This window comes from Pelodiscus sinensis, chromosome 3 (genome assembly GCF_052426305.1).
Source record: "Pelodiscus sinensis isolate ZL-2025 chromosome 3, ASM5242630v1, whole genome shotgun sequence".
In the NCBI taxonomy this organism is placed as follows: Eukaryota; Metazoa; Chordata; order Testudines; family Trionychidae; genus Pelodiscus; species Pelodiscus sinensis.
The window spans coordinates 29379263-29404650 of NC_143054.1; the positions used below are offsets into that span (position 1 = coordinate 29379263).

Below are 25388 nucleotides of genomic sequence, written 5' to 3' on the forward strand. Positions count from 1 at the left end.
CCTTGAGAAATGTGAACCAAGGATCAATGCATATTTTGATTTGTAACTTATACATTCTTTTCATGAGTTCCTGTGTGATCTTATTTTCTCAGCCTGTTTGGCTTTTTGGTAACTATCTGATGCATATTTTAGAAAGAGCAGTTTTGAAAGAACATTTCCTGTAGTCCAAAATCCATAATTATTCTGCATTTATTCTAATCAGGGCCTTAGTTATGTGCAAGAGTCCAAATATGTTGTATAAATAGCTTGACTGTTGTCCTGCCCTTAAATGAACTGAATTTGAATGTCACAGCATGAGAGAATATGAAAACATAGTGCTAGGGGGAGGAAGTGAGAGAGGAAAGGGCTGTATTTCTCTGGACTACACTGAAGTTTGAATCTAAAGTTTTTGCTCTGAGTTCTTCTCTCCTTCCACTTTATAGTCCAGGCTCACAAAAAAAAAATCCATGTTTATTTGTCATAGTTTCCACCGACTAAACCCAACAGCAGATTAAAGTTGTGAGCACTGCTTCCTGGTATTTCCTTTTTTGAAGATTTTTTTTTTCCAGGCTACTTTTGAACTGGCTCCATGTTCACACACACACGCACTGACATTCACGGCGAGGTTACACCCAGCTGGTTCCTTCTCGAGGGTAAATTCTTGGGATTCGCAGCGTCCCAACAGCCGATTTCCCTTCCTTGCTGCTGGGGGAGGCAGGTTCGCTGGTTGCTGCCTTGGTGCTCACTGGCTGCCGCTGCTGGATCTTCCCCTGGAGGAGCCCGTCGCTTCTCTTCTAAAGCAAGTGCTTTTCTTTGGGCCCCGCAAGGCGAACAAGGCGAGGCAAGGAGGGGACATAGGGGATCCGGGATCAGCCTCTCCTGCCCCAGCAGCAGCCAGGATGCTCTGAGCCGGCGGCAGCAGCTGGGCCGAGGAATCCCGCCGGACTAGGCGCCCCGTGAGGAGGCCCCGCAGCGCCGCCCGGCAGTAGCAGTAGCAGTATGGGCAGCGGCAGCAGCAGGAGGAAGCGGGGCTGCAGCCCGGGCGCGCATCGCCCCGCAGGGGGCAGGGGCAGCAGCGCCCCCAGCGGCCAGGGTGAGGAGGCCAGTGGCGGCCCGGCGCCCGCCCCCACGAAGCTGCCTAGCAGCAGCCTGCGGCGGCCGGGCGCGGAGGCGGAGGACTCGGACTGGGAGCTGCTGGAGGCGGTGTTGGCTGAGTGCGAGGAGCAGGACGCGCTGCTCCCCACGGCCCGGGGCTCGGCTGCCCCCATCCAGGGCCCGCCCCCTCGAGGGCCCGCCGGGGACTCCTGGACCGGCCACGGCTGGGACTCGAGGGCGGCGGAAGCAGCAGCAGCAGCAGGGAGCGGCCCGGGCAGCGGGGCCGCTGGAGGGGACCTGCGGGTAAGTGACAAGGGCGGCGGGAGCAGAGCGGAGGCGAGGGAGGGGCCCAGCCAGCCCGGGGCCCAAGTAACGCTCCCCCTCCAGTCCCAGGGGCCAGCGCCCTGGGATCCAGCCAGCCCATCCTGCCCAGGACCCATTACTCTGGGATCCAGCCAGACCATCGTCCTGGGGCCCATCACCCTGAGATCCAGTCAGCCTGGCCCCAGCCAGCCCAGCTCCCTGGGACCTATGGCCTGGGATCCAGCCAGGGCTGCTGGAACAGATTTTATAGTGGGGGTGCTGATGATGGAATTTGGCATTTGTTTTTGGTGTTTATTACTACTGCTACAGGCCTGGGGGTGCCAAGCACCCTGAAAATCCTTAATTCCAGCACTGCTGGATCCAGCCAGCCTATCTGTCCAGGGCCTCAGCCAGCCCAGCCCTGGAGGCCCATCACCCTGAGATTAAACCAGCCTAGCCCAAGTAGCCCATCGCCATGGAACCCAACCAGTCTGGCTCCCCAGGGTTCATGTAACCTGTCCCTGGGACCCCATTACCCTAGGACCTACGCAGCCTATTCCTCTGAACCTCATGGCCCTGTGGTCCATGGTCCTGGGATCTAGCCATCCTATTCCCAAGGGCTCCAGCCAGCATATCCTCCCCAGTTTCTTCATCCCCCTATCCCTTCCAACCCATCTCTCTGGGCCCATTTAAATCGCTGGGCCTTGGGTCAACTGCCCCCTTTTCCCTGCCCCTGTTAGTGGCCCTGGGATTTATGACCCAGCAAGCCCGTTCCTACTGATACCCATCCCCTGCAAGCCCATCTCCCTGGGGTTCTTCCAGCACAATCCTCCCCCTCCCAACCCCATTCTACCCCATTGCCTGAGTGGAAAGCCAGCCCAGCCAGCCACCAAGGGCCCCAAGGCTGAAGATTCCAGTCAGCCCAGCCTTGCATACCCCTGGTGCCTCCTCTGGCCCATCCCCCCCCCCCAAGTCCCCAGGAACCCATGCCTTTGGGTCTGCCCCATGAAAGTTCATCACCTAATAAGTCTTTAAAGTGCTTTTAAAGTGCCTATGACTGCTTTTGGGGGGATCCAGTGAGCCCTATCCCTCCAGGATCCCATCTAAGCCATTACCCTGAGGTCTGGCTCCCCAGGGTTCATGTAAGATTTCTCTGGGACCCCATTACCCTAGGACCCACACAGCCTATTCCTCTGAACCTCATGGCCCTGTGGCCCATGGTCCTGGGATCTAGCCATCCTATTCCAAAGGGCTCCAGCCAGCATTCCCCCCTCCCCCCCCAGTTTGGATTCCCACTCTACCCCAATTCCCTGGGATTCAGCCAGCCTACCCTCTTTGGCACTTCCCTTGTAACCCCAGCTCTCTTATTTCCCTAGCAGGTCCCTATCTATTTGATCCCTTCTGGGAGTAGCCCATCTCCTTTGGGAGGGGGGTCCGAGCCAGCCCACTTCCTTAAATTCAATGCAGAATTGATTCCTATAATGTCCAATGTTTTCTGCAGATCAGCCTTCCAAGCTATAGCCTCTTTCCTTTTGGTAAGGAAATTTGCATAGTTTAATTCTTTTAAATTCATCCTGTTACTCCTTGTTATGGTCCCTTCCCCATCTCTCTCCTTCAGCTAAACTTGTGGTGAGTACTTAGTTCCCTTTCCCGTGCAGGTTCTCAATTTAGGCACTGTGTACATTAGAAAGGCCTATCATTGTAATATCTATCAGTGTAGCTATTGGTTTTCCAAATCATATCATAGTTCTTTTTATCTTTCCTGATAAATCACTCCCTGCAGCCCTTTTATCATTTCTGTTGCTCTTCCCTGAATTCCTTATCGCTTTTAGAGGAAATATAATCATGAACGGATTATGCCAGTCTCAGTTTTCTGTGTTCCATTAAAAGTTTTTTCTTCCTTTGATTAATTCATTGTAAAAGTATCCTGGTATCATTAAATAAAACATAAAGCACAGCTCACATTTTTCCTTTGTTCGATCATGTAAGCAATAGTTTTGAACCTGACCATATCTATAAATACAGTACCTTTTAATGTTTGCCAGTCAACTGCAGTGAAAATAATAACTGAAAAAAGTCCCTCAATTCCTATTAAGCAACTACTGAATTTTCTTGTGAACACAACTAAAATTAACAGGGTTTTCTTCCTGTCCAACAAAGACAACATTATCTTCAATTTTTTATGTATGTATGTATGTATTTATTTAATTGTTTAATTAATTAAATATTTTTACCCCATATTTTAAAATATTCGAGGCAGCTTACAAAATTTTTTAAACACAATACAAATATATATATTAACATTTAAAATTCAAGACCCCAGAGTGACATAAAATCTGCTAAAAATATTGAGAAGAGGAACATACACATACAGACTCAAACACTCTTTATTATGATGCCAAGGTCACCAAAAAAATGATCTGTTTGTTAGATGCTTCCAGGGCCCACCCACAACATTTTGGCTCCTGAGGAAGGGAGCTCAAATGACGCCCCCATGTCCCCTCGTTTGGGCCAAAACTTTGAAAGATCTCAATTCTGCCTTCTTCCTGTTCTACTCCTCTCATGGGACTGCTCTGCTACCTACATATGCACCAGCAGCAGACACAATTGTCTACACTCTGGGTCCTAGTGGCGCCCTCCCACAATCTGGCACCTGAGGCAGCTGCCTCAGTTCGCTTCATGGTAGGGCCAGCCCTGGATGCTTCTGTAGGAGGGACTATAACAATTGCGGGAATAAGCTAATCTTATTTTTTAATCTAACAAATATTTAGAATTCAGAAAACATTCCCCATCAAATGTCTAACAACTTTTAGGTTAGGCTAAATTGGCCTGACAGTCTCACTTTAAGATATTAACATTTTCATTACAAAACTCTGTTTTTCCAAGGGATAATTATATCTTTGATATAAATTTCTTAACAGCGTAATTCTTTTGTGAATAATCAGAATGGACACATGTACAGAAAAAAACCCTCAAAAAGGAATCTTCTTTATTCATTGTGAATTCTGGAAATGGAAAAAATAGAGGTCTAATATATTTTTCTTTGTTCTTATATCTCATATATACTCAATTTAAAATTTAGGTATGATCCTAGAACCCTTACTCACATAAGTAATTCTCACAAGCAATCTTACCCTTAAAGACTAAAGAATAAAGTTCTGCATTTTTGATCCAGCATGTGCTTGGTAGTGTTTTTAAAAATAAGACAGCTCAGTTGAAATTTGCTAGTATTTTAGCCTCTTACAAGTTCCTGCTGCTCTCGTTGCAGAATTTAGCTATGAAACATTGTACCTTTCTGCTCTTTCTAACTCAGTTTTGTCAGTACACGTATCCTTTACAGAAAGCATCAAGTAAGATTTATTTTAAAGACATTAATCATTCATCTAATGTCTTTTTCTTATCTTTTCTGTTATTTATATAATTTTTATATCAAACCCTAGTGGCTATTCATGTCAATTGGATTTTCACTTAATTATTAATGAAGAATATTGACATATACACCAACATCATTAGGCTTCAGAGTTATCAATACACTGAGATGAATCAGGGTCAGTTCACAATTCTCAAAGCAATAGTTTCAAGCTAACTCTCTACAAACAAACTCACAGTAGGCAAGATTCTGATCCTCTGATTCATGACGATGACACCTTAAAAAGCAAGATAGTTCTCAGGATAGGAGAGGATGGCACTGTCTGGCTCTAAGGCAGGTCTGCATTGGTTCAAACTGAATACTTTTATAGCATACATTCTGCAGAAAGTGAGGAGCCACAAGAAACACCCCAGTGGGTTGGAGGCACCAATAGGCAGAGGCTTGTGCACCACTGGCTTGGAATAATGGGGAGCCTAGGATGAACCTGTGATTAGCTACCCTGACTTCAGAAGCGTCACTTGTGTCTACGAGGGGGGGAGGGAGGAGAGAGAAGGGTTTTCAGTTATGTTAACCTGACTCAATTGATCTAACACAATTGAGAAAACAACAAATAGTCTTGCAGCACCTTAGAGACCAACAGAAAATGTAGATGGTATCATGAGCTTTTGCTGGCATTTTTTGTTAGTCTCTAAGGTGCTGCAAGACTATTTGTCTTTTTTAAGTGTTTCCAGTTACAGACTGATAAGGCTACCCCTCTGAAACAATTGAGAAAAGTTCTCTCATCCCCTCCCAAGTCATTTGAAGAAAATCAAACAATTATGGGGGCTTTGCAAAGAGAATTAAATCGCTGGTTTGGTCAGGGTTTTCTGTTTGTTTTTGTTTTTCCTTTGCAATTTGGAGTGCTAAGCATTTTCATTTGAAAATTCCAAGCAGTTCTTGTACCTGGACTGGTATCATTCTGACTATACAGATAGGAAAACTGAGGCTAGTAGCAGCCTTAGGAATAGAACCCAAATTTCCTGATTCTTCCTCTTTTGGGACCCCTGGATACTGTGGACAGCAGTCACCATTGCTTTTTAAACTTCCATTTCATTTCAGCCACTCGCTCACTCGCCCATCTAGAGTCCAAGCGAGCACTCTTGTTTTTCTGTCTCACTTTTCTTTGCTCAACTCAAAAAGAATATTTGTGGTTTTACAAAGGCTGCCATAGTACAGTACATGGTGGCAGCTCTCTATGGAAACCAGAAAGAACTGTGATACCATGGCCTCATTCATCATGCTCCTGGCTTCCCACCATGGAAAAATGTGCAGGCAACATTTTTTATAATAGCTTTCCTTGCAGCTTTATAGTACCTACTTTAGAGACATAAAATGATTACAGTACATTACAATGCTGCATAGGGAATGGAATAGTTAATGGTAAATATACAGTACTTGGTAGACATGGCTCAATGGATTATAATGTACTTTTAAAAACCTGATTTAATCAGAAAGGTAGTGTGTGCTATTTACATCCCGAGAAATGCCCTTTCCATAGATTTATGTGAAACAGTGTCACCTTGTGGCTAGATAGCTAAATCGTACTTATGCTCTGTATTTTGTATGGATAGTCCAAAGAGAAGCATTGCACGAGTGTGTACATGTGTACACAAACACACTTTTTATAATATTATATCAAGATCCTTTTACATTGGTGCTAAATAGTGTTCCTTTTCTTGTTGAGATACTTATTTTTAAAGTGGAAATAAGCAATGTCTTTTATTCAACACTATTAAATGTAGTTTTCGACATTTAAAAGTTACTGGTAGTGGTCAAAAGTGTCCTCAAATCAAGTCACTCACTCCATGACCAAAAGACTAAAAAACATATTGTAGAGAATAATCCTGCATTGGCAGGGGGATGGACTAGATGACCTAATAAATAGATCTTTTCCAGATCTAACATCTGTGATTCCATCAACTCCTGGCTACAGCTGGGGGAGTAGTGGAAAATCCAAACAAATTCAGAAGTTTTCAAACTGCACAACTCCCCTACTTAATATCCAGGGTTGGATCTTGATGATCCAGAACTGAACATTTCACTTTTTGTGTGTATGGATCACAAGGTACTAGTTTTAACAGAAATTTGCACTTTGGCCAATGGATGAGCAGACTGGTAATTGTGTTCAAAAGCTTCAGAGGCTAGCCAAGTTAGTCTGTAATTGGAAAAGCTTAATTGTTGGTAATTGTGTTATCTTAACTAAAAAGAATGCTGCTTTCAAAGGCTTTATCTACACTGCAGAGTTTTTGCTCAAGAAGCTTTTGCAAGAGATCCTCCGCAAAAACTTCTTGTGCAAAAGCACATCAACACCTCAAAAATGCATCGCAAAAGCTCTGTGGTTTTGCACAAGAGAGAGTCCACACTGCATGGACACTCTTGCACAAGAAAGCTCTGATGGCCATTCACAGAATGGCCATCAGAGCACCTGTACTTTTTCTGATACGCTCTTTTTGTGCAAGAAACCCCTGCGGAGCATCCACACATGCCATTTTGCGCAAGAGCAGTAGCACAAAAATGAGTTATTCCTTGTGGGGAGTAGAATAACTCTACTGGCAAAAGCCCTCTGTCCTATCTATTTACTGTATTTTTTTTTTGCACAAAAATGCGCTTGAGGTGTGGATGCGCCGTCAGTTTTTGCACAAAAATGGCTGTGTTTGTGCAAAAACTTTGTAGTGTAGACATAGCCAAAGAGCTAATCATGTCATCTCAGCAAAGCTGTGCTGCACTGTGGCCACTGGGATGCAGTGCTACACAATGGCCATTGGGATACAGATGTAGTTTTTCTATCAACATCACTCTCTGGTCTTTAAGAAGAGTTTGGTTCACTTAGCTGCTTCTGTCCCGTAAATGATTGCTGATCTAGAGCAAAAAAAATGAAGGGTGGGAAGGAGGGTGTTTACCAGAAAAAAATTCAAAGATCTGAAACATTTGACAGGAAGGTTTCTCTGTTTGGGAGCCCCCCACATTCCCTGAGCAGAGCACCTGCCAAGCATCTTTCATTACACTCCTGGGTTGGCTGCAGGATGCATCTGCAGACTGGTGAGATGTGCCCCTTTCCAGCCTTGAGTGCTCTCATTATTGCCTGGGATTGTCACATCTGGTTACATACTAGGCAAAATTCACCCTTACAGTAACTCTGACTTCAGTGGAGTTTCACTGATCTACCCAGTTCTAATGATTTGTATCCCAGCCAAACTCAACATCATGTGCCAAAACCTTTCCCACCTGGAAATAAAATGTAAAGAAAATAAGGAGGAGGGTATGGAAGAATTAGAAGGATGGCTGAAAGCTGCATTATGTGATGCTGACATGATTTAACTTTTTACTGTAATAGGAGAGGCACCAAACAACCCAGTAATTATTTGTTTAACTGCAGTACTGAGACCCACTAGTATTCAAGCCTTGTGCATCACATTAACCCACTTAAAACATTAGTGTAAGTTAGCTGCTGCATGCGCACCATAAAAATTACAACTAACATAAACACACCTGTTGGAGTTAGATTTCATTCTATGTCTATTTCATGCCTTACTTAGTGGAACTGCTGCTAAGATCATCTCCTTCTCCTGGTCACTCTGACCATGCTATTTTGCCCATCTGGGAAGAACTGAGAGCAGACAGAAGCATGAGCAAAGACATGAGGGTGTAGACTATACTTTACCTTCCTCTCTTTTAGTTTCCCAGGAGATTACATAGCAGTAGATACCTAAGAACTAGGGGGCACCAAATTAAACTAATGGGCAGCAGGTTTAAAACAAATAAAAGGAAGTTCTTCTTCACACAGCGCATAGTCAGTCTGTGGAACTCCTTGCCTGAGGAGGTTGTGAATGCTAGGACTATAACAAGATTTAAAAGAGAACTAGATAAATTCATGGAGGTTAAGTCCATAGATGGCTATTAACCAGTACGGGTAAGGAATGGTGTCACTAGCCTCTGTTTGTCAGAGTGTGGAGATGGATGGCAGGAGAGAGATCGCTTGATCATTACCTGTTCGATTCACTCCCTCTGGGACACCTGGCATTGGCCGCTGTCGGCAGACAGGGTACTGGTCTAGATGGACCTTTGGTCTGACCCAGTATGGCCATTCTTATGTTCTTACCTATGTATACTAATACACATTTCTCTTGGGAAACAAGTATTATTGCTGAAAGATCTTTACAGAAGGTAGGAGCTAATTTGGCATCATGAAGCAGGTTTTACTAACTCAAGACAATCCTGATGACTGACTAATTCTCTCTTCTGCCCACATAACATGTTCAGGGTGGGGGAGTTAGCTACGGGGGAAGATCTGTTGTGTACACACACTTAAAACATCCTGCATCCTCCTGCCTAGAAAAGTTGGAAGCTGGGAATGTTGGCTACATTCTCCCAGATCAAAGAGCAGTCAAATGTGCCTAGAAGTGTGTTTTCCCATTCAGTGCTCATGATTAACACTATCATAGGAATGAAGAACTCATGACAGCTTAACAACTGGGGGAGAGATTCATGCCTGCTTGTGCCAGGAGCTGCACCCTCTCTGTCCACCCAAGGAAGGGATTAGCCTGAGAGAGAGCAGACTATTTTTAGTACTGCCTTCTTACCGGGCTACTGCAAGGGATGCCAGGTCTGTGCTGTTGGAGGGCAAGTCACAGGGCCCTTCTGTTTCTCATCCAGGAACAATGTTACCTATTCTTTGGGTGCTTTTCTGGTCCTTTGTAGTGGAGGGGGTGATGTGATGCAAAGCACCCCTTTGGCAGATTGTCTTCCTCCTATGGCCTTGCACCTGGAGTTCAGCCGGAGGCTCTGGCCCTTTGTCTCTAATGAGAATCGCCTGCGTGCTAAGATGGTACATTCCAATGTTCCACAGCAGCAGAGACAGGAAAGGGAAGGTCTCTAACTTTCCCAGACAGACGGACAGACCAGAAGCCATTGCTGCAAGTGGTGTCTAGTTCATCCAGTCGGGAAAGTTAGCAACGCTAACAGGAACTCTGGTTCTCCATTCTGAGTAACAGCTTCCTGTCAGACCATAGACACTGACTCTAGGGGTGTTCCAGGGTGTTACACAATACGTCCACAGGGCATGTGTTTCACCAAGTTTATTGTTTTTATGCCCTTTACCCGCCCCCAGTGCACCCAATATCCCTTCCACTCGAATAAGCCGGCGCCCGCCCTCGTCCGAATGAGGTTGCCGTTAGTCTCTTTTATCAGGACCGGAGTGCCGTTAGCTACCCGTGCCATAGGGGCTGTGACTCTGGTTTACCTCCATGCCACTTAGAAAGGTTTAGTTGGGGGGGGAGGGGCAGGGTAGGGGGTCCCAGGCCCACCCTCAATCCCGCGTTCTGGCCCAGGGCCCTAAGGTGGGGATCCAATCTCCCCTATCTGGCTGACGGGGGAGTCGCCCCTAAACACGTCAGCCTGCGGGCTTCACAACCCCGCCCTGGGCCACTTCCTACCCACCTCCAGAGTTCTTTCTACCTCCGTTCCCGCTTCCTCCATCTATGTCCACCTCACCTCCTTGCTCATTCTCACCCCTCGCCCTTCACTCTCCCAGTTCCAGCTGTTTCCTCCCTTTTGAATTCCCCACCGACCGCAAGCCACCAGCGGCGGGGTTCCGGCGGATCAGCTGTTCCGCCGGCGCTCCCTCCTCGTGTGATGTCATCCTCCCACGCCACCTCCCGCAGGTTCCGTGCTCACACCGCTTCTCCTGCGGCCCTGGCTGACCCCACAGTGCCAGCTTAACGCCGGTCTGAGTGAAGGGCATGTTCGCTCCATGATCCCCCTTTGCTGGGGCCGAACAGGCGCTGCGCTGCCGCCACCTCTCCCACGCCCGTGGCTGGCCACACAGCGTCAGCAGTGCACTGGTCTGAGTGCGGGGTGCACTCTCCCCGTCACACAGGGCTCAAGCATCTTCCCCCAAAAAGAGGTGCTCAGCACCCATACAGACAGATTAATCTTCTTTGGGCCCTGGTGCCTGGACTGTGCACTCCCGCCACCCCCAGCTCTGCCCACACTCTGCCCTGAGGCTCAGCATCTTCCTCCCTCCCCACCCAAAGTCCTGACCTTGAGTTCCACCCCACTTGGCCTTTTTTATTCAAGACCTTACCTGCCACTCACACTGAGGGGGAGGAGGGAGTGGAGAGGAGAATCCACTGCCAAAAGCCAAAATCAGCAGCTAGATGACAGATTGCTCCGTAAAACATTACCACCAATACCTCATCCGTGTAGAGAGTCATGGGGAGCAGTTTTCTCTGTTCTTCCATAAAATGTGTAGATGGTGCCAAATTCTCAATTTCTCCATGCAGTCCCCATCGATGGGCCTCTACTTGTGCGACTGCTTCGTGTCAGGCTAGGAAGTCTTCTCAGGCCAAACAGCATTGCTAAAAAAAAAATGTGTAATTTTCCTGGTGGCCTGTGTGAAAGAAATTGGGAGTCAGATTTTTAAAGGTCCGTAGGCACTAAGCTGCATCTTTAGACACCTAAAGACCTTTAAAAATCTGGCTCCTAGTTACTAATGGGTCGACCAGTGCCCTTATCATCAAAGCCACTGTCACCCATTTGCCTATCTTTAGGCAGTCATAGCAGAGAGAGGCCAAGGATTTGTAAGGTCATGGGGACCTGACATCCATCCCAGCCTGGAGGCAATCAGTACTCACCATTTGTCTGCATACATATTTTTCACTAGTGTAACAAAATCAGTATTTAAAACAGCAATAGTGAAGTCAGTGAACACCCCTTATGTGGTCAAAAGCTGTACTCAAACAAACTACCTCCAGGCACCGGGGTTGCCCAGATCTAACTAAATTGGGGCCAAGATCAATTTAATTAACTTGGTGCAAAATACTCCTGTATCTGGGCTGGAATTAAAACAGGTGACTAAGGGTGTATATAACTACACTGCCATCACAGTGCGTGAATGTATTTCAAATAGATAAAAGGCCAGCTCAGATAATCAATCTGCATTGGGTACCAGAGCAGCAGAAGCAGTGCCCGTTTCTATGTGGGTTAGTCCTGTAAGTAAATTACCTGGGCTTCTGGGTAGGTTTGTACAGCCCTTGTTTCTGTAGCTTCACAGTTCAGGTAGCCTAGCTAGCAAGATTAAGAGTATATCAGTACTACAAGGCTATGCCTAGACTGGCATGATTTTCCGCAAATGCTTTTAACTGAAAAGCTTTTCCGTTAAAAGCATTTGCGGAAAAGAGCATCTAGATTGGCACAGATGCTTTTGCACAAAAGCACTTTTTGCGGAAAAGCATCCGTGCCAATCTAGACACGGTTTTGGGCAAGAAAGCCCCGATTGCCATTTTCACCATCAGGGCTTTTTTGCACAAAACAGTCCTCCCCTGTCTACACTGGCCCTCTTGCGCAAATACATTTGCGCAAGAGGGCTTATCCCTGAGTGGGAGCATCATAGTATTTGCACAAGAAGACTGACAATCTTACATTAGATCGTCAGTGTTCTTGCGCAAATTCAAGCAGCCAGTCTAGACATAGCCCATGTGTTTTAGTGGCAAAAAGTAGACACTACAGTGACAGAAAGGATGTTTCATCACTGTGGGAACTCCAGCTCCTTAGCAGTAGTAGCTAAGTCAATGGAAGACACTTGACCTAGCTGCATCTACAGTAGTGATGTAATAGTATAGTTGATTAGCCAATAAGCAAAAGTTTATCAGTTAATGCTATAGACTACACGCATTCCTCCCCCCCCCATCCCCAGTAATTTTTTTTAGCAGGTTGGCCAGCAGCCCAGCTTAGTTCCGGCTTACACTAGGTCTGGGACTTACCCCTACTGAGGCCCTGCATTTAAAGTGCATTAGGAGTCGAGCAGACAGGCAGCCTGGCTCAGTTCCAGCTTGGGCCAGGTCCAGGAGCTCAGACACTCCCTACCCCTGGACAGGGGCTGCTGCCACCCCATGCTACCGTCTCTGTATCAGAGGCAGCAGTGTGGGGTGACAGGCAGCCGGTCTGCAAGGGGAGCTGGTTTTTAAACTGGTTCCCGTTGGGGATCAGCTCCTGCCCAACATGCCATGCTGCTACATCTGATACAGAGGCAACAGCATGGAATGGCAGGGAGCAACTCTGGAGTGGGGCTGGAGTGCACTGGCTGCCGGCCCCACCCTCGGGGACTGTAGAATAGTTGAGTAACTGATAAGAATTCATGAGGTTAACTGAATATTCAATTAACCGATATTTAACATTCCTAATCTATAGGGGGGGTGAGTTGCCCGATGCTGCACATAACATGACATTTTTCACATTCCTGAGCTATGTAGCTAGGTCAAGGTAACATTTTAGGTGTGCCCCAGGCCTAAAGCTATCTCAAGTATGTCATACCCAGTGTAGGCGTACCCTAATGTAAGGTGCTGCACCCCAGTAAGTATATTTCAAGCCATCTCAGCCTGAAAAGCCAAGCACAGCTAAATGACAGGCTATAAAGTGGAGAGGAGGCTTTAGTGTTATGCTATAATTGTTTTCCTTTGCCCTCTCATTTTTCCAGGGAAATCCTTTTCTTTTTCCTTCTCTGGAGACAAAGCTACTTTTTCATTTTCCTGAAAAGAAAATGAAAGCTGGGGCCAAAACCTTATGCAGGTTTGTCCATTTCACCTGAGCTGGACGCTTCCTCTGAATCAGGGTTGGCCAATTCAGGACTATTGTTCAAAAATTCAGATTGGCCTGGCTGGGTAAGACTCTTACTGGAAGCCACCCAGCCTTCTGTAAGAGCAAACAGACAGAAGGAATTGGGGGAAGAAAGATGAAAAGGAACATTCTAGCTTTGACATTGTTCTCAACAGTATAGCACATCTCCATGAAGCTGCTGAATTTTCATTTTATTTCAAATCCGTGTCATTGGGCCTAAACAAATCCCAGGTCTGATCATGTCTGAGTAAGTTTTAACTAATTCAGATTTGGCTGACCTCAGACTCTGTGCTTTGAGAAATCCCATGATTCATACACTCTTCAATTCTGGGAACTTGGGACCTGGGTGTTGTATTCCCAGGAGCCGTGCACGGAAAGGCCCTTGTATGAAATAGTGTAGGGTCAGAGAGTTGTGTGGTAGCACTTTCCTGAACCTCAGAGATCTACATGGGAATATAGAGCAGGTGAGAGGACAGGGACAGGCCAATTAAGGTGAGTATTCATTGTCCCACTTGCCAGTCCTGCAGAGATCCACCCAGAAGGATGCTACACTCAGATCCACCCAGAAGGATGCTACAGTCCAGTATTTCAGTGCCCACTCCCACCTCCTGTGTTGAGGCTTTCTCTTAAAGGCACCCTTCAAAGACCAGCTGCTAGTTCTGAAAACCCAATGCACTGAAGTGAGAAGGCACATGGGTAGGGGGTCACTAGAACCATGGACAGCTCAGAGGGACAGGCTCTCTGCTCAGTGGTGCTGGAATAATTTTTAGAGTAGGGGTGCTGAGCTGCACCCTTCTCTTTCCCATGTCCTCACCCCTCCCTGCTCCAAGCTGGGGCCACAGCTGGAGTCTGCTGCAGAGCCCCAGGCCTAGGTCTGGCAGCTGGGATGGGCAGCAGTGGAGAAACCAGGACTGCAGGTATCTGAGCCCCCAGGCACTGGCTGGCGGCCAGGATCACGGAGCTGCTGAGCATAGACTGGCAGCTAGGTTCCTGATGCAGGACCAGTGGTGGAGACACTGGGCCCAAAATCTGGGGATGCTACATCACCCCCACACATCCTGATTTCTGTGCCTATGTTTCTGCTTGGATGGTTTGACTCTCTCAGGATCCATGCAGATATGTGTGGATCCCAGGATGTAGGCATTGGCCCCACACATGTTCTACAGGGAGCAAATCACCCCCCCCCCCCCGAACAAAGGGGATCCTTGCAAAGATTTCTTACCTTCTGTCCTCCCTTGTATGTTTCCTGTGGAGGGTGGGGGTCCAGTCCATCTCTAATTAAAGAAAAGATGGACTGAGAACAGGAAACTCTTACCACATCAATTTTTCTCTTTTCTCACAGAAATCAGGAATATTCAAGGCAGCTTTCTTCCTTCAATCCCTGTTCAATATACGCTCCCTAACTCTAAACAGCAACACTGCAGAACCAGGAACATGGAAGGCAGTGCTTCCATTTTTAAAAAATAGAACTGCACTGTATTGCTGCAGCATTTCAGGGAGTGTTTCCTGCACTGCTTCTGCACTGCTTGCTTCCACCTGACTCTCCAGTCGCTCTTCGCAGTAACATCCCCAAAATGTGTATTAACTGGTGCTGGACAATCATGAGAAAAAACATTTGTAAATGGGATTTCCCCTCCCTTGCACCTGCTGTCCTTTTACATTGTTTTTCATGAACATTTGTGCAAGTCAAGTTTCATCCTTTAGCAGAAAATGAATGCTGGGCCTGGTCCAAGATGTGTAGGGTCACAGATTAAGTCAGCGCTCAGCGAGAGAGTTGATGCCAGCACTGCCTGCTCAGGGCATAGCAATACAACTGTAACTATAGGTGCCAGTTGTAGGAGCGATTCATGGTTTGTACCTGGCAGGAGGTGCTTCTCCTCAGGGACATGTTCAGACTAGTCAGAGAAGAATCAGAACAGCTTTCTTTTTAACTTTTTCTTTAATCACATCACTCTGAGCCTCAATTTATCCATTTTTGAACTGGGCATTATAATGTTTACTTCCCTCAAGGAAATTAGGAGGTGTAATTAATTAATTAATGTTTAATGATTTCATATCCTCAGATCAAAGGCACCTACCCAGGCTCCTTAGATGCTGAAGGTGACCTAGTGAGGTTTTTATAACTAAAAGCCAACAGACCTGTTTCTCACACCTTGGGAATCTTAATTGCCTTCACTGAGATTGCACAGAATGCTAAAGCAGGGCCTGCGTGGCTCTTCACATGCTATATATTCGCAAACATTGTATTTCAATAGTATAACATTGCTCCATTTATTCTTTCCAAGGCCTCCCTAATAAGAAGCACACAGGACCCAGAGAACAACACCTCCACCAACGTGTAAGTAGCATGTCACTGTGACGTTTGGCAGAAAGGCACATCTTCCTTTCACGTTACAACTTTAGTACCGGGTGTGGCAGTAGCAAATCACTTCAGTAGCACATAGTGTGTGTCTCAGGGTAGAGAAGGTCCCTGCCTCATCTGCCCCATGACACGTCCCTTTGGACCACCCACATCTTCACTGCTACTTCCCACCAAGCTCTGAAGGAGCACAGATCTCAGCCTCAGAGGTTTAATGAAGGCCAAAGCTAAGTGGCACTGTGACTCCATTGGCTGGGTTACAATATCTGGGGCAGTGCCCAGCCCCATGGGACAGGAGCTGAACCATTGTTGAGGGGCAAATGCGGTTGAAAAATGTCTGTGGCTGCCTGTTCCAAAGTCAGGAGGTATATTAGTAACCCATTCAATGGAATAGGCTGAGCTTCGACATTGGCTGGAAGCAGTTGCAATTGGTTGGAAGCAGTTACAGATCCTCAACTACCTGGCCCAATGGTACATTAGAGCAGCTGAGGACCCATTTTAACTTCTGTGCCTCTAGTTATAGTGATGCAAGATCAGGATAGTAGAGCTCTGCTTTAGTTGACCTGTCCCACCCAGGCCCTGGCCCCAAAATTCTCCTGATACCCCCCATCTCTTGCTTAACACTGGAACTGGCTGATACAGGAGCTGCCAGCTTTCTTCCACCCAAGAATTCTCTTAAGCAAGAGGAATTCTCTCCTGGCCATCTCTGGCTGTTTAAGCAGCACAAAGTGGCCTTAGCAGACCAGAGAACTCAGACTTTTATAGCAGAGTGTTTCATTTCTGCAGGACAGTATCCGTTTCATCCCTATTACATTCTAGAGAACATTTCCATGAGGGTTGCGGGAAAAAGAATAAAAGGCTATGGTGCTGTTTGCCTTTTTCCAGCCTTGCCCCAGTCCAGTGGGTCTCAAACTTGGTTTTTTTGGCAGACCACTTGAAAATTGCTGATGGTCTTGGCAGACCACTTTGCGATCTTTCTAAATGTTGTTTGTACCATTAGCTAACATTGTAAAGCTCTTTGATAAATACACCATATAAAAATCTTTTAGTAATTAATGCTTTTTTGTTCTATAAATAAAAGCACACAACTCAAACTTTCGTATCAGTAGGAGTCTCTCTCCCTCACCATGGGACCCCCCAACTGGAGGCTAGGAAGGAGGCTGTCTCTCCTTGGAAGCTGCACCCCTAAAGCTGAGGAAAATCGCCTCTTTCTTTGGCCGCCTCAGTCCTGCATGTCCCAAATTCCTCTCACTCCAACTACCTCCTATTTTCCCTATCTCAGCTCATTACTCACTCCCAACTATCCTCTATTCCCCTTACATGTGAGGGTCTAGGCATCTAATTAGTGGAACCACATCTCTGAGCCATTAATTAGGTGGGCAGCCCTTCATTTTCTTATGTGGCTGCCCAGGTGCTCATCATAGAGAGAACTATCTGTGGACCACCTGAATAGAGCTCATGGACCACTGGTGGCCCCCGGACCACAGCTTGAGACACTCTGCCCAACCTATCAGTGTTATGCTCCATCCTGTTCAGTCATTCATGGATGATTGTTGAAAAAGAAAAAAAGTTGGCAGCTGATGTGTTTTGCAGTGTGTTGGGCTTTTTATTTAGAGAGTTTCTCTCATCTAAAGGTCACTGTGAAGACTAAGGCCATATCTACATTACCACTTATGTCAGCAAAACTTATGTTGCTTAGGGGTGTTGAAAAACACATTCCTGAGTGAAAGAAGTTTTGCCAGCATAAGTGGAAACATGTACGGTACTGTGTTAGTGGGAAAGCTTCTACCATCACAACAGCTACTGCCACTTGTTGACATATCCTAAGTTATGGAAACACTAATAGAAACAACTAAATGTTTTGTAGGTCTCCAAGTGGAAACTTGGAAATTTAGCCAGGGGCTATTCTGTATTCATATTAACCTAGCAGAGCGCCATTCACTTGGTCTGTAATCAGTAAATCACATCCCAGCTGTGGGTTTAAGTCATATTTCTATGTTTCCCTTTTCTATTGCAAAGTATTTGGGCCAGGATTACTGCTAAATACCTCTTGTTGCCAGTAAAATTTGTAGTTGAAGAAATTATGCAAAGGAAATTAACAGCCTCTCTGGTAGGAAATTCACATGACCTGTCTGCCATGCCAGTTGGCTTGTTTGAAAAAATAAAGCTCTTGTTAACATCTGTAGCTCCTGACATTTCCACAGACCGATCAGCTTTGTAGGGAATTTTTTTCCAATGGACAACTAGACAGAGGAGAATGTTTTGTTTTATAAGGGTTGACATACAATCAGTGCAATGCAATGGACCAAATTGCTTCCAAGCAATTACTGTAGGGCTGTGATTGCCATCAGGTATATGCCCCTTTTGGGGACATCATGAATGTATTCTTGTACAGGGTCAAAAACTCTGGTCCACCAATGAAAGCTAATGATATACAAAAATATTTAATCTCTTAGGGTATGTCTACACTACAGAGTTTTTTCAGAAAGAAAATCAAAAGAATAGAGGGGTTTTTCTGGCATAGGTAATCCCCTTTCTACGAGGAAGAACCCTTTTTCCAAAAGAGCTCTTTCGGAAAAAGGTGTGTGTGGACCAGGAAGAGCAAGTTCTTTCAGAAGAGGAGGAAAGAGGAAAAAGTACAGGTGCCCTGGTGGCCACTCCGTCAATAGTAATCACAGTTCAAATGGGTCCATTCAATGTGGACACTATCTTTCAAAAAAGCAGATCATTTTTTCAATGCGCTTTAGCGGTGTGGATGCTCTCTTTTGGAAGAAGTTTTTTCAGAAGATCTCTTCCAGAAAAGCTTCTTCTGAAAGAAGCCTGCAGTCTAGATATAACCTTAGGCTGTGTCTGGACTGGCCAGTTTTTCCAGAAAATCAGCCGCTTTTCCAGAAAAACTCGCCAGCTGTCTACACTGGCCGCTTGAATTTCCGCAAAAGCACTGACTTCCTACTGTAAGAAATCAGTGCTTTTTGCGTAAATACTATGCTGCTCCCGTTCGGGCAAAAGTCCCTTTTGCGCAAAACTTTTGCGCAAAAGGGTCAGTGTAGACAGCTGAGATTTGTTTTCCACAAAAAAGCCCTGATCACAAAAATGGCGATCGGGGCTTTTTTGCACAAAAGCGCGTCTAGATTGGCCAGGGACGCTTTTCCGCAAAAAGTGCTTTTGCGGAAAAGCATCCGTGCCAATCTAGACGCTCTTTTCCGAAAATGCTTTTAACGGAAAACTTTTCTGTTAAAAGCATTCCGGAAAATCATGCCAGTCTAGATGTAGCCTTAGAGAATACTTCTCAGGGGAGCCTCACTGCATTTCCAATTCAGTGTGTTCCAGATGCCTCTTACTGTCCAGCATGCAAACTATCTGTGATATGGTTTCATCTGAGAGACATGCCCTCAGTTTTCCTCTCCAAAAGGTGCTAGCAGTGGCTGCAATCCATTTGTCCCTGCTTTCACACCATTGACTTAGGTTTACCAGCAGTTCTGTGTGCTTAAATTTATAGACACTGGGGAGCAAGTCCCATTTGATGGAACATTGTTGGAGCCAAACTAGTTGATATGGAAAATCTTTCTGCCTGAGTACCATATACACAGGCTGTGATGGTCTCTTTTCTATTTGTTTTTCTTCCCCTTTGGACAAATACCAAAAATAAACCCACTTCCAGTCTCTGAGAAAGCACAGATTTGTTCAGTTTGGTGAAATTAAAGCCTCTTGAGGATTAACCTATTTTATCCTTGTAATGACTTTCATGTGTAGCACTGCACTAGCAGTAACTCAGGGGGCATAGAAGCATTCACTTGGTATAGTATTGCACAAACATGTATGAATTAATGTTCCCAGCACTGCTGGAGGTGAGGTACATATTGTCCCTCTTTCACAAACTGGGAAACTGAGGCATAGATGCAAATGGACTTGCGTGAGGCCACAGAGGGCAATAATGCAAGAATAAGGAATATAATACAGGATTTATTGAACAGTCCAGTATTGTTGATGTCAAAAGTTCAAAATCATGCAATATTTTTGTAGTCTACCACATGCACACTTGCCCTTTGAATCTCACAGTACCTCTGCATATCTAGGTCCCTCACAAGTGCCTGTCTGTAGCCTATTAGCAAGGTAGAGCTGCTGCTTTAGAGCCAAAGCTGGCCCTTGTCCCCCTTTACTTTCTGGGATAACAGGATACAGGGAGTGCAGGATTGTGCATCCTTAAGAGAACACAAGCCTAAAGCTCAGGGCCAGAGTCTTGTCCCTCCAACTCTATAGCTTCAGAAAAATGTAGATTTGTTGCCTGCCCAGAAGGCTGCTGTCTGCTCCATGGAGTGGTAAAAGAGGTTTGTTTACCTGATAGAGTTAACAGTGTATGGCAAGGGCCCCTCTTACCCAGGCCACTACTGGGCAGGCCTCTTGCTCCCAACCCCAAAGTTTGGGGTTTGCAGCAGGTCTCTGTGGTAGGAAGCCTGGCAATGCTGCCTCAGACTCCCTCCCTAGCTGCTTCTGCCTAATGCTGTTATGGATTGTTCTTTCTCTACTCTGTTGCTCGCTGCCTGTGCCTCTCCTCAACCACCTCTTTTCTGTCCTCTCCCTCTCATCAGCATCCAACTGCTGAGGCTTTTAAAGGCCCTCAGTCAGCCAGCAGAGGAGTCAGCTGGCCCCAATCTGCCTGAGCCAGCTCCCTCCCAGTTGCATCTAATTGGCCTGCAGCCCTCTGCTTCTAATTACAGGATTTTTCCCTTTTAGGGCTGCCTTTTTCCCCCTCTGCAGTAGCTCCCTGGCCTGACTCTGCCACATGTGTCTGTGGTAACTTTTGCAAAGTCAAAACCTCTCCACTGTTCTCCCACCCCTCCTAACCTAGGCACGAAAGAATAGGATTGAATTCTAGGATCGTCAGCATCCATAATATGAACATTCCATTTCTGATTATACCAGTGAAAGTCATTCCAGTTTCAAAGATCATTGTTTCTCATCTATCACTAATAAGATCTTTTGGGTCAGAAAACTATTTACCATTACAGAATTCATGGTGCAGTAAGATGAGTGGGTTTGTTTTGACTTTTTTCACACACAAATAAACACTGTTGCTCATTCCCTGTTACAGATAAAAGGCTTCCTGTGCTTCACAGAACTTGATTTTCTTTTACAGTAAAGATACTCCGTTGTGTCACTCTGCAGGTGTCCAGTCAGAAGTAACAAGAAGTCCGAGATGCAATCCCCAATATCGTATGATTACTCTGAAGAAGAGCTCATGGCGACTATTGAACGAGAGTACTGCCGCTAAGAGCCAATGCTGTATGATTGCAGCTGACAGTGGCACATGTGAGCGAGGCTTCTGCAAACCAAATAACCGTGCAAAATAGTGAGATTGTTCTGAACACATGGAAAAGATGAAAATGAAAGGAGAGAAAATGTTACCACTCAGGAAGCTGTAGTATTGTAGGACTTCGTTAATCAGTGCTCTTGCTCAACACTTGCCAAAAAGGAGTTCTTCAAAGGAACCCTCACTGACCAGTGAACAAAAGCAATGTGGTAGAGGGAAAATAAGTACTTATTGCATTCCTCATATGAATTAATATTTAAAAGCCAGTTTCTAAGTAGCACTTGTGTATGAAGGCTTAATGGTATTGTAGGGGTGAACTGTGCCATTTTGACAGAGTGATTTCAGTCAGAGAAGTGCAGCAAATCAGTCCAATAAATTTTTACTTGGTAGGCTAGATCCAAAATTTACCTCTCCTGACACTAAGCTATGGGTCAGATTCAGAGCTACTGTAAGCAGCTTGCAACTTTTTACACCAGGTATGAATTTCCCCCCACTTTTTAAAAAATATTCCACAATACAGATAAAGGGGAGGAAAGGAATCAATCCTTCCAAACTTAGGCTGCAGGATTTAAGAGTTCAAATCCCAGTTCTCTAGATGGGTGTCCCTCCACTATCACAGAACACGTGTGGGGTTTGTTCTGGTTATGCACGTGACTCTGTAGCTCCCCTTTTCAAGAGAGGCAGGACACTGAAGTGGTCACGAGTCCTTTCTTCCTTAAAAAGACAAGATTATTGTCTAGTTTCTTACCTACTGGCTTACTGAAATGGAAGCTACAGAAAATCAGAAGGACAGAGTGACATGCACACACTGGACCAATGCAAAATGTTTGGCCTGTTGGGTCACCCACTTTGAAATGGGCTTTAAAATTATCGTAGAGCAATATTTCACAAATCAGCATGCTAGCACTGGGTGTTAGGTTTAAATTTACTGCTTCTCGCTTACACAGGCATTTTCATTAGTACTTAATTTAAAAAATAACACTATCATTTGTCACTGTAATATCACTATTATAGAAAAGTAAAACAAACCAAAAAAAATCTCCTTGTGAACCCAAAGTCTCAGAGATTTTTAGTGTGACTGACAGTGAAGCCTTATACTTTTAAATTAAGGTTTCTGGCCCTGGTTTGTTTGGGTTTGGGGTTTTTTTTTAAAGCCTGATCTACTTGGAGTAGCTGCTTTATCATCAAAATTAGAAACAAAACTTTTCTGTTTCCTGGTGGAATATAGAACATATCACATGAAAGTTCAAGGGCAAACAGATGAGGTAGATGCTAATGAGAACAGTGGGATATACCTTTAAGATGTCAATGTTTGACTTTGTACTTTGGTATAGATTTGTTTCAATTTCACAAATATATATGTACCACATAATTCTCAATAAAAGGCAAATTGTCAGTTTGAGAGAGAATGAATGATCAATCTTCTGTGTGTCTATTATTTTTCATGGAGGTATCCAGTAGAGTATTTAAAATGTTATGACTGTGTATGATTTCTTTTTCCTAATGAGGCATCCACCAGTCAGAAGTTAATGGGACACTCAGAGCATATGGTTGCATCTCTGACTCTTTAGCTAATAGCCACCGATGGGCTTATCCTCCATTAACTTATCTAATTGTTTTTTGAACCCAGTTATATTTTTGGCCTTCACAATAGGGATGCAAGAGACTAGTTGACCAGTGATGTGACTAGTCACTTCCCCCTCCCTTGCTGCCTCTGTCAGAGAGGCAGCAAGGGGGGGGGGGTAACAGGAGCCGGTGCTGGGGGGAGCCAGCTTAAAAGCCGGTTCACCTCAGCACCATCTCCATGGGGGGCAAGGGAGGTAGAGACACAATGGAAACGGCATGAGCAGGGACTGAAGCAGTCTCCGCTTGCACCGCTTCTGCTGAGATTCTGCTTTTAAAGTGTAGGAGAGCCCCACTGGGGATTCCCCCGCTGGCCCTGCTCTCCCTGCCTGGCTTCCTTTTGAAATGTACAACAGCCCCACCAGAGTTCTTGTACATTTTAAAGGCTGAGGCCCTGTAGGGAGCGCAGGGCCAGAGGGGTCCCCCGGTGGTCTCACGCTCCCTCTGGGGATTCCTTTTGAAATGTATAGTATGTGGCTCTTGTACATTTCAAAAGGAAGCCTTACGCTCTCTGCCGGGCTTCCGCTTTTGAACTGTAGCAAGAGCCCAGCAGGGCAAAGGCGCCCTTATAGACTAATCAAATAGTCGATGGAAATCCCATCAACTACTCAGTTAATTAATCTAAATTTAACATCTCAAATCAACTTCCTATCCATTTAATTGAGTTACCCCTGGTTCTTTTTATATAAAGGGGAATACAAACACTTCCTTGTTCACCTTCACTACACTATTCATGATTTAATAGATAGCTATCATATTACAATTTCCTACTGCTTGTACAATCTTCCTCCCTCGCTACAGCTAGGGTTACCAGGTGGCTTAAAAAAAATACCAGACACACTTGATCTCTTCCGCAAAAAGCTTCTTGCGCAAAAAGCCTGCAGTGTAGCCGTAGCCTGAAGGTTTTACTATAGGGCTATGTCTACACTGGCAACTTCTTGAGCAAGAACAGCTGTTCTTGCACAAAAACTTGCCTGCTGTCTACACTGCACACATATTCTTGTGCAAGTAAATTTACAGTATAGCATTGTAAAACAGGGCTTATTCCAGAAGAGTTATTCCTCTCAGCATGAGAAATAAGCCCTGTTGCGCAAAAGCTCTTCCACAAGAGAGCAGTGTAGACAGGCAACATAAATTTCTTGCGCAAGAAGCCCCTATGGTTAAAATGGCCATCAGAGCTTTCTTGCGCAAGAGAGCATCCACACTGCCATGGATGCTCTTGCACAAAAGCACATGACAGTGTAGACGCACTCTTGTAGAAGACTTTTTGCGCAAGAACTCTTCCGCAAAACAGTTCTTGCGCAAGAAGCTGCCAGTGTAGACGTAACCTTAGGAGGTTTCAGTGAAGAGCTAAATTTAGAACACTGCCTGTATTTCCTTGCTTTAAACTTACTTTGTGGATTTCTGTTTTCTTCTACTACATTATTGTTCTCTGGTTTAAGACAAAACCAGACTTTTTAAGTGACTCAGCTAGAAATAAGTGTTGCTTCAATTTGGTTGGTGGGAAGAACAGAGTAGAAAAATAGCAGAAAAATTCTTCCATGTCATTGGACTACTCTTGCTTCATCAACTACTAAAGAAGATAGGCCCAGATTCTGTTCAAAAGTGTCTTCACAGAATAAGTGTATAGAGGGAAGGAAAAACCAGTGACACTTCTATACCGCCTTGGAATACTGATTACTTTTCACTAGAGAAAATCCTCAGGAATATGACACTGAAGTCCCTCTATTGGTTTAAATATAAAAGTGAATGGCATCTGAATATTCTGGATGAAATTTAGATATTTGGACCTACAGCACTGATCTCATGTGGAATGGAGGTCCACAACTTTTGTGTCATTACAGATTATCAGCATGACTGACAAATACAAGGATAATGTATTTATAAAATCTAAGGGCTCCTGTTAAATGGATGTGGAGAGTCTTCCAAAACACAAGACACAACTGATTAGGAACTGCATACCTATATACCAAATACAAAAGAAGGGTTATGAAATTGTTTATAAATGGATAAAGCACTGGAAAGATCTAGAATAGGAAAAAAATCCTGCATTTGCAGAGAAATGCAGTAGATGAGCCAACATTTAATCTATTTTACTTTTACATGTTCTTGAACAAGCATTAAAAACCCACAAATTCCAAATATTTATGATTTAAAAATAAAGCCATATTACAGTTTTATTAAATAAGTTAAAAACAGTTTCAGTTGAAATATTTTAAATTTATTTAGAAATATATTTATAGGCTCACAGTAAAAAGATTGAACAAAATGACTCAGCATTAAAGTGCACTAGGACAGTTTACCAGGTCATGTTTAATCCACCAATAAGACTTAATTTTTCTGTTTCTATTACCTCATACTATGCAAGAAAGTTTCAAATTTTGGCATAATCATGAACGTTTTTAAAAGTATTTTGCTTTCTTGGGGCTCAGTGGTCTGAGTGCCATCAAATACCTCACAGAATATATTCAGCCCTAGTATGGGGTGAAAATTTTCATCAGAAACTTCACCAAAAATGCTTTTTTAGCACTTCAAAATCTATTCCCGAATTTGGGTGAAATTTTCACAGTTTCAGCCCAAATAACTTGAAATTTTTATGTAGAAAAAGTCAATGTCATTTCAACCAACCAGAAACATTTATTTCTTGCCATTTTGAAGCAAAATGGCATTTCATTATCAAATTTGGTCAATTTAAA

The 25388-nt window shown here is 44.7% G+C and overlaps 1 protein-coding gene across 1 annotated transcript; it reads left to right on the forward strand.

Annotated features, from left to right (window-relative positions):
• Positions 1-256: 256 nt before the first annotated feature.
• On the forward strand, positions 257-22471 carry CYS1 (cystin 1). The gene is made up of 3 exons (XM_006123605.5): positions 257-1377; positions 15685-15737; positions 20925-22471. The coding sequence occupies exons 1-3, from the start codon at positions 979-981 to the stop codon at positions 21028-21030; spliced, it is 558 nt and encodes a 185-aa protein (XP_006123667.3). The 5' UTR covers positions 257-978; the 3' UTR covers positions 21031-22471.
• Positions 22472-25388: the final 2917 nt, after the last annotated feature.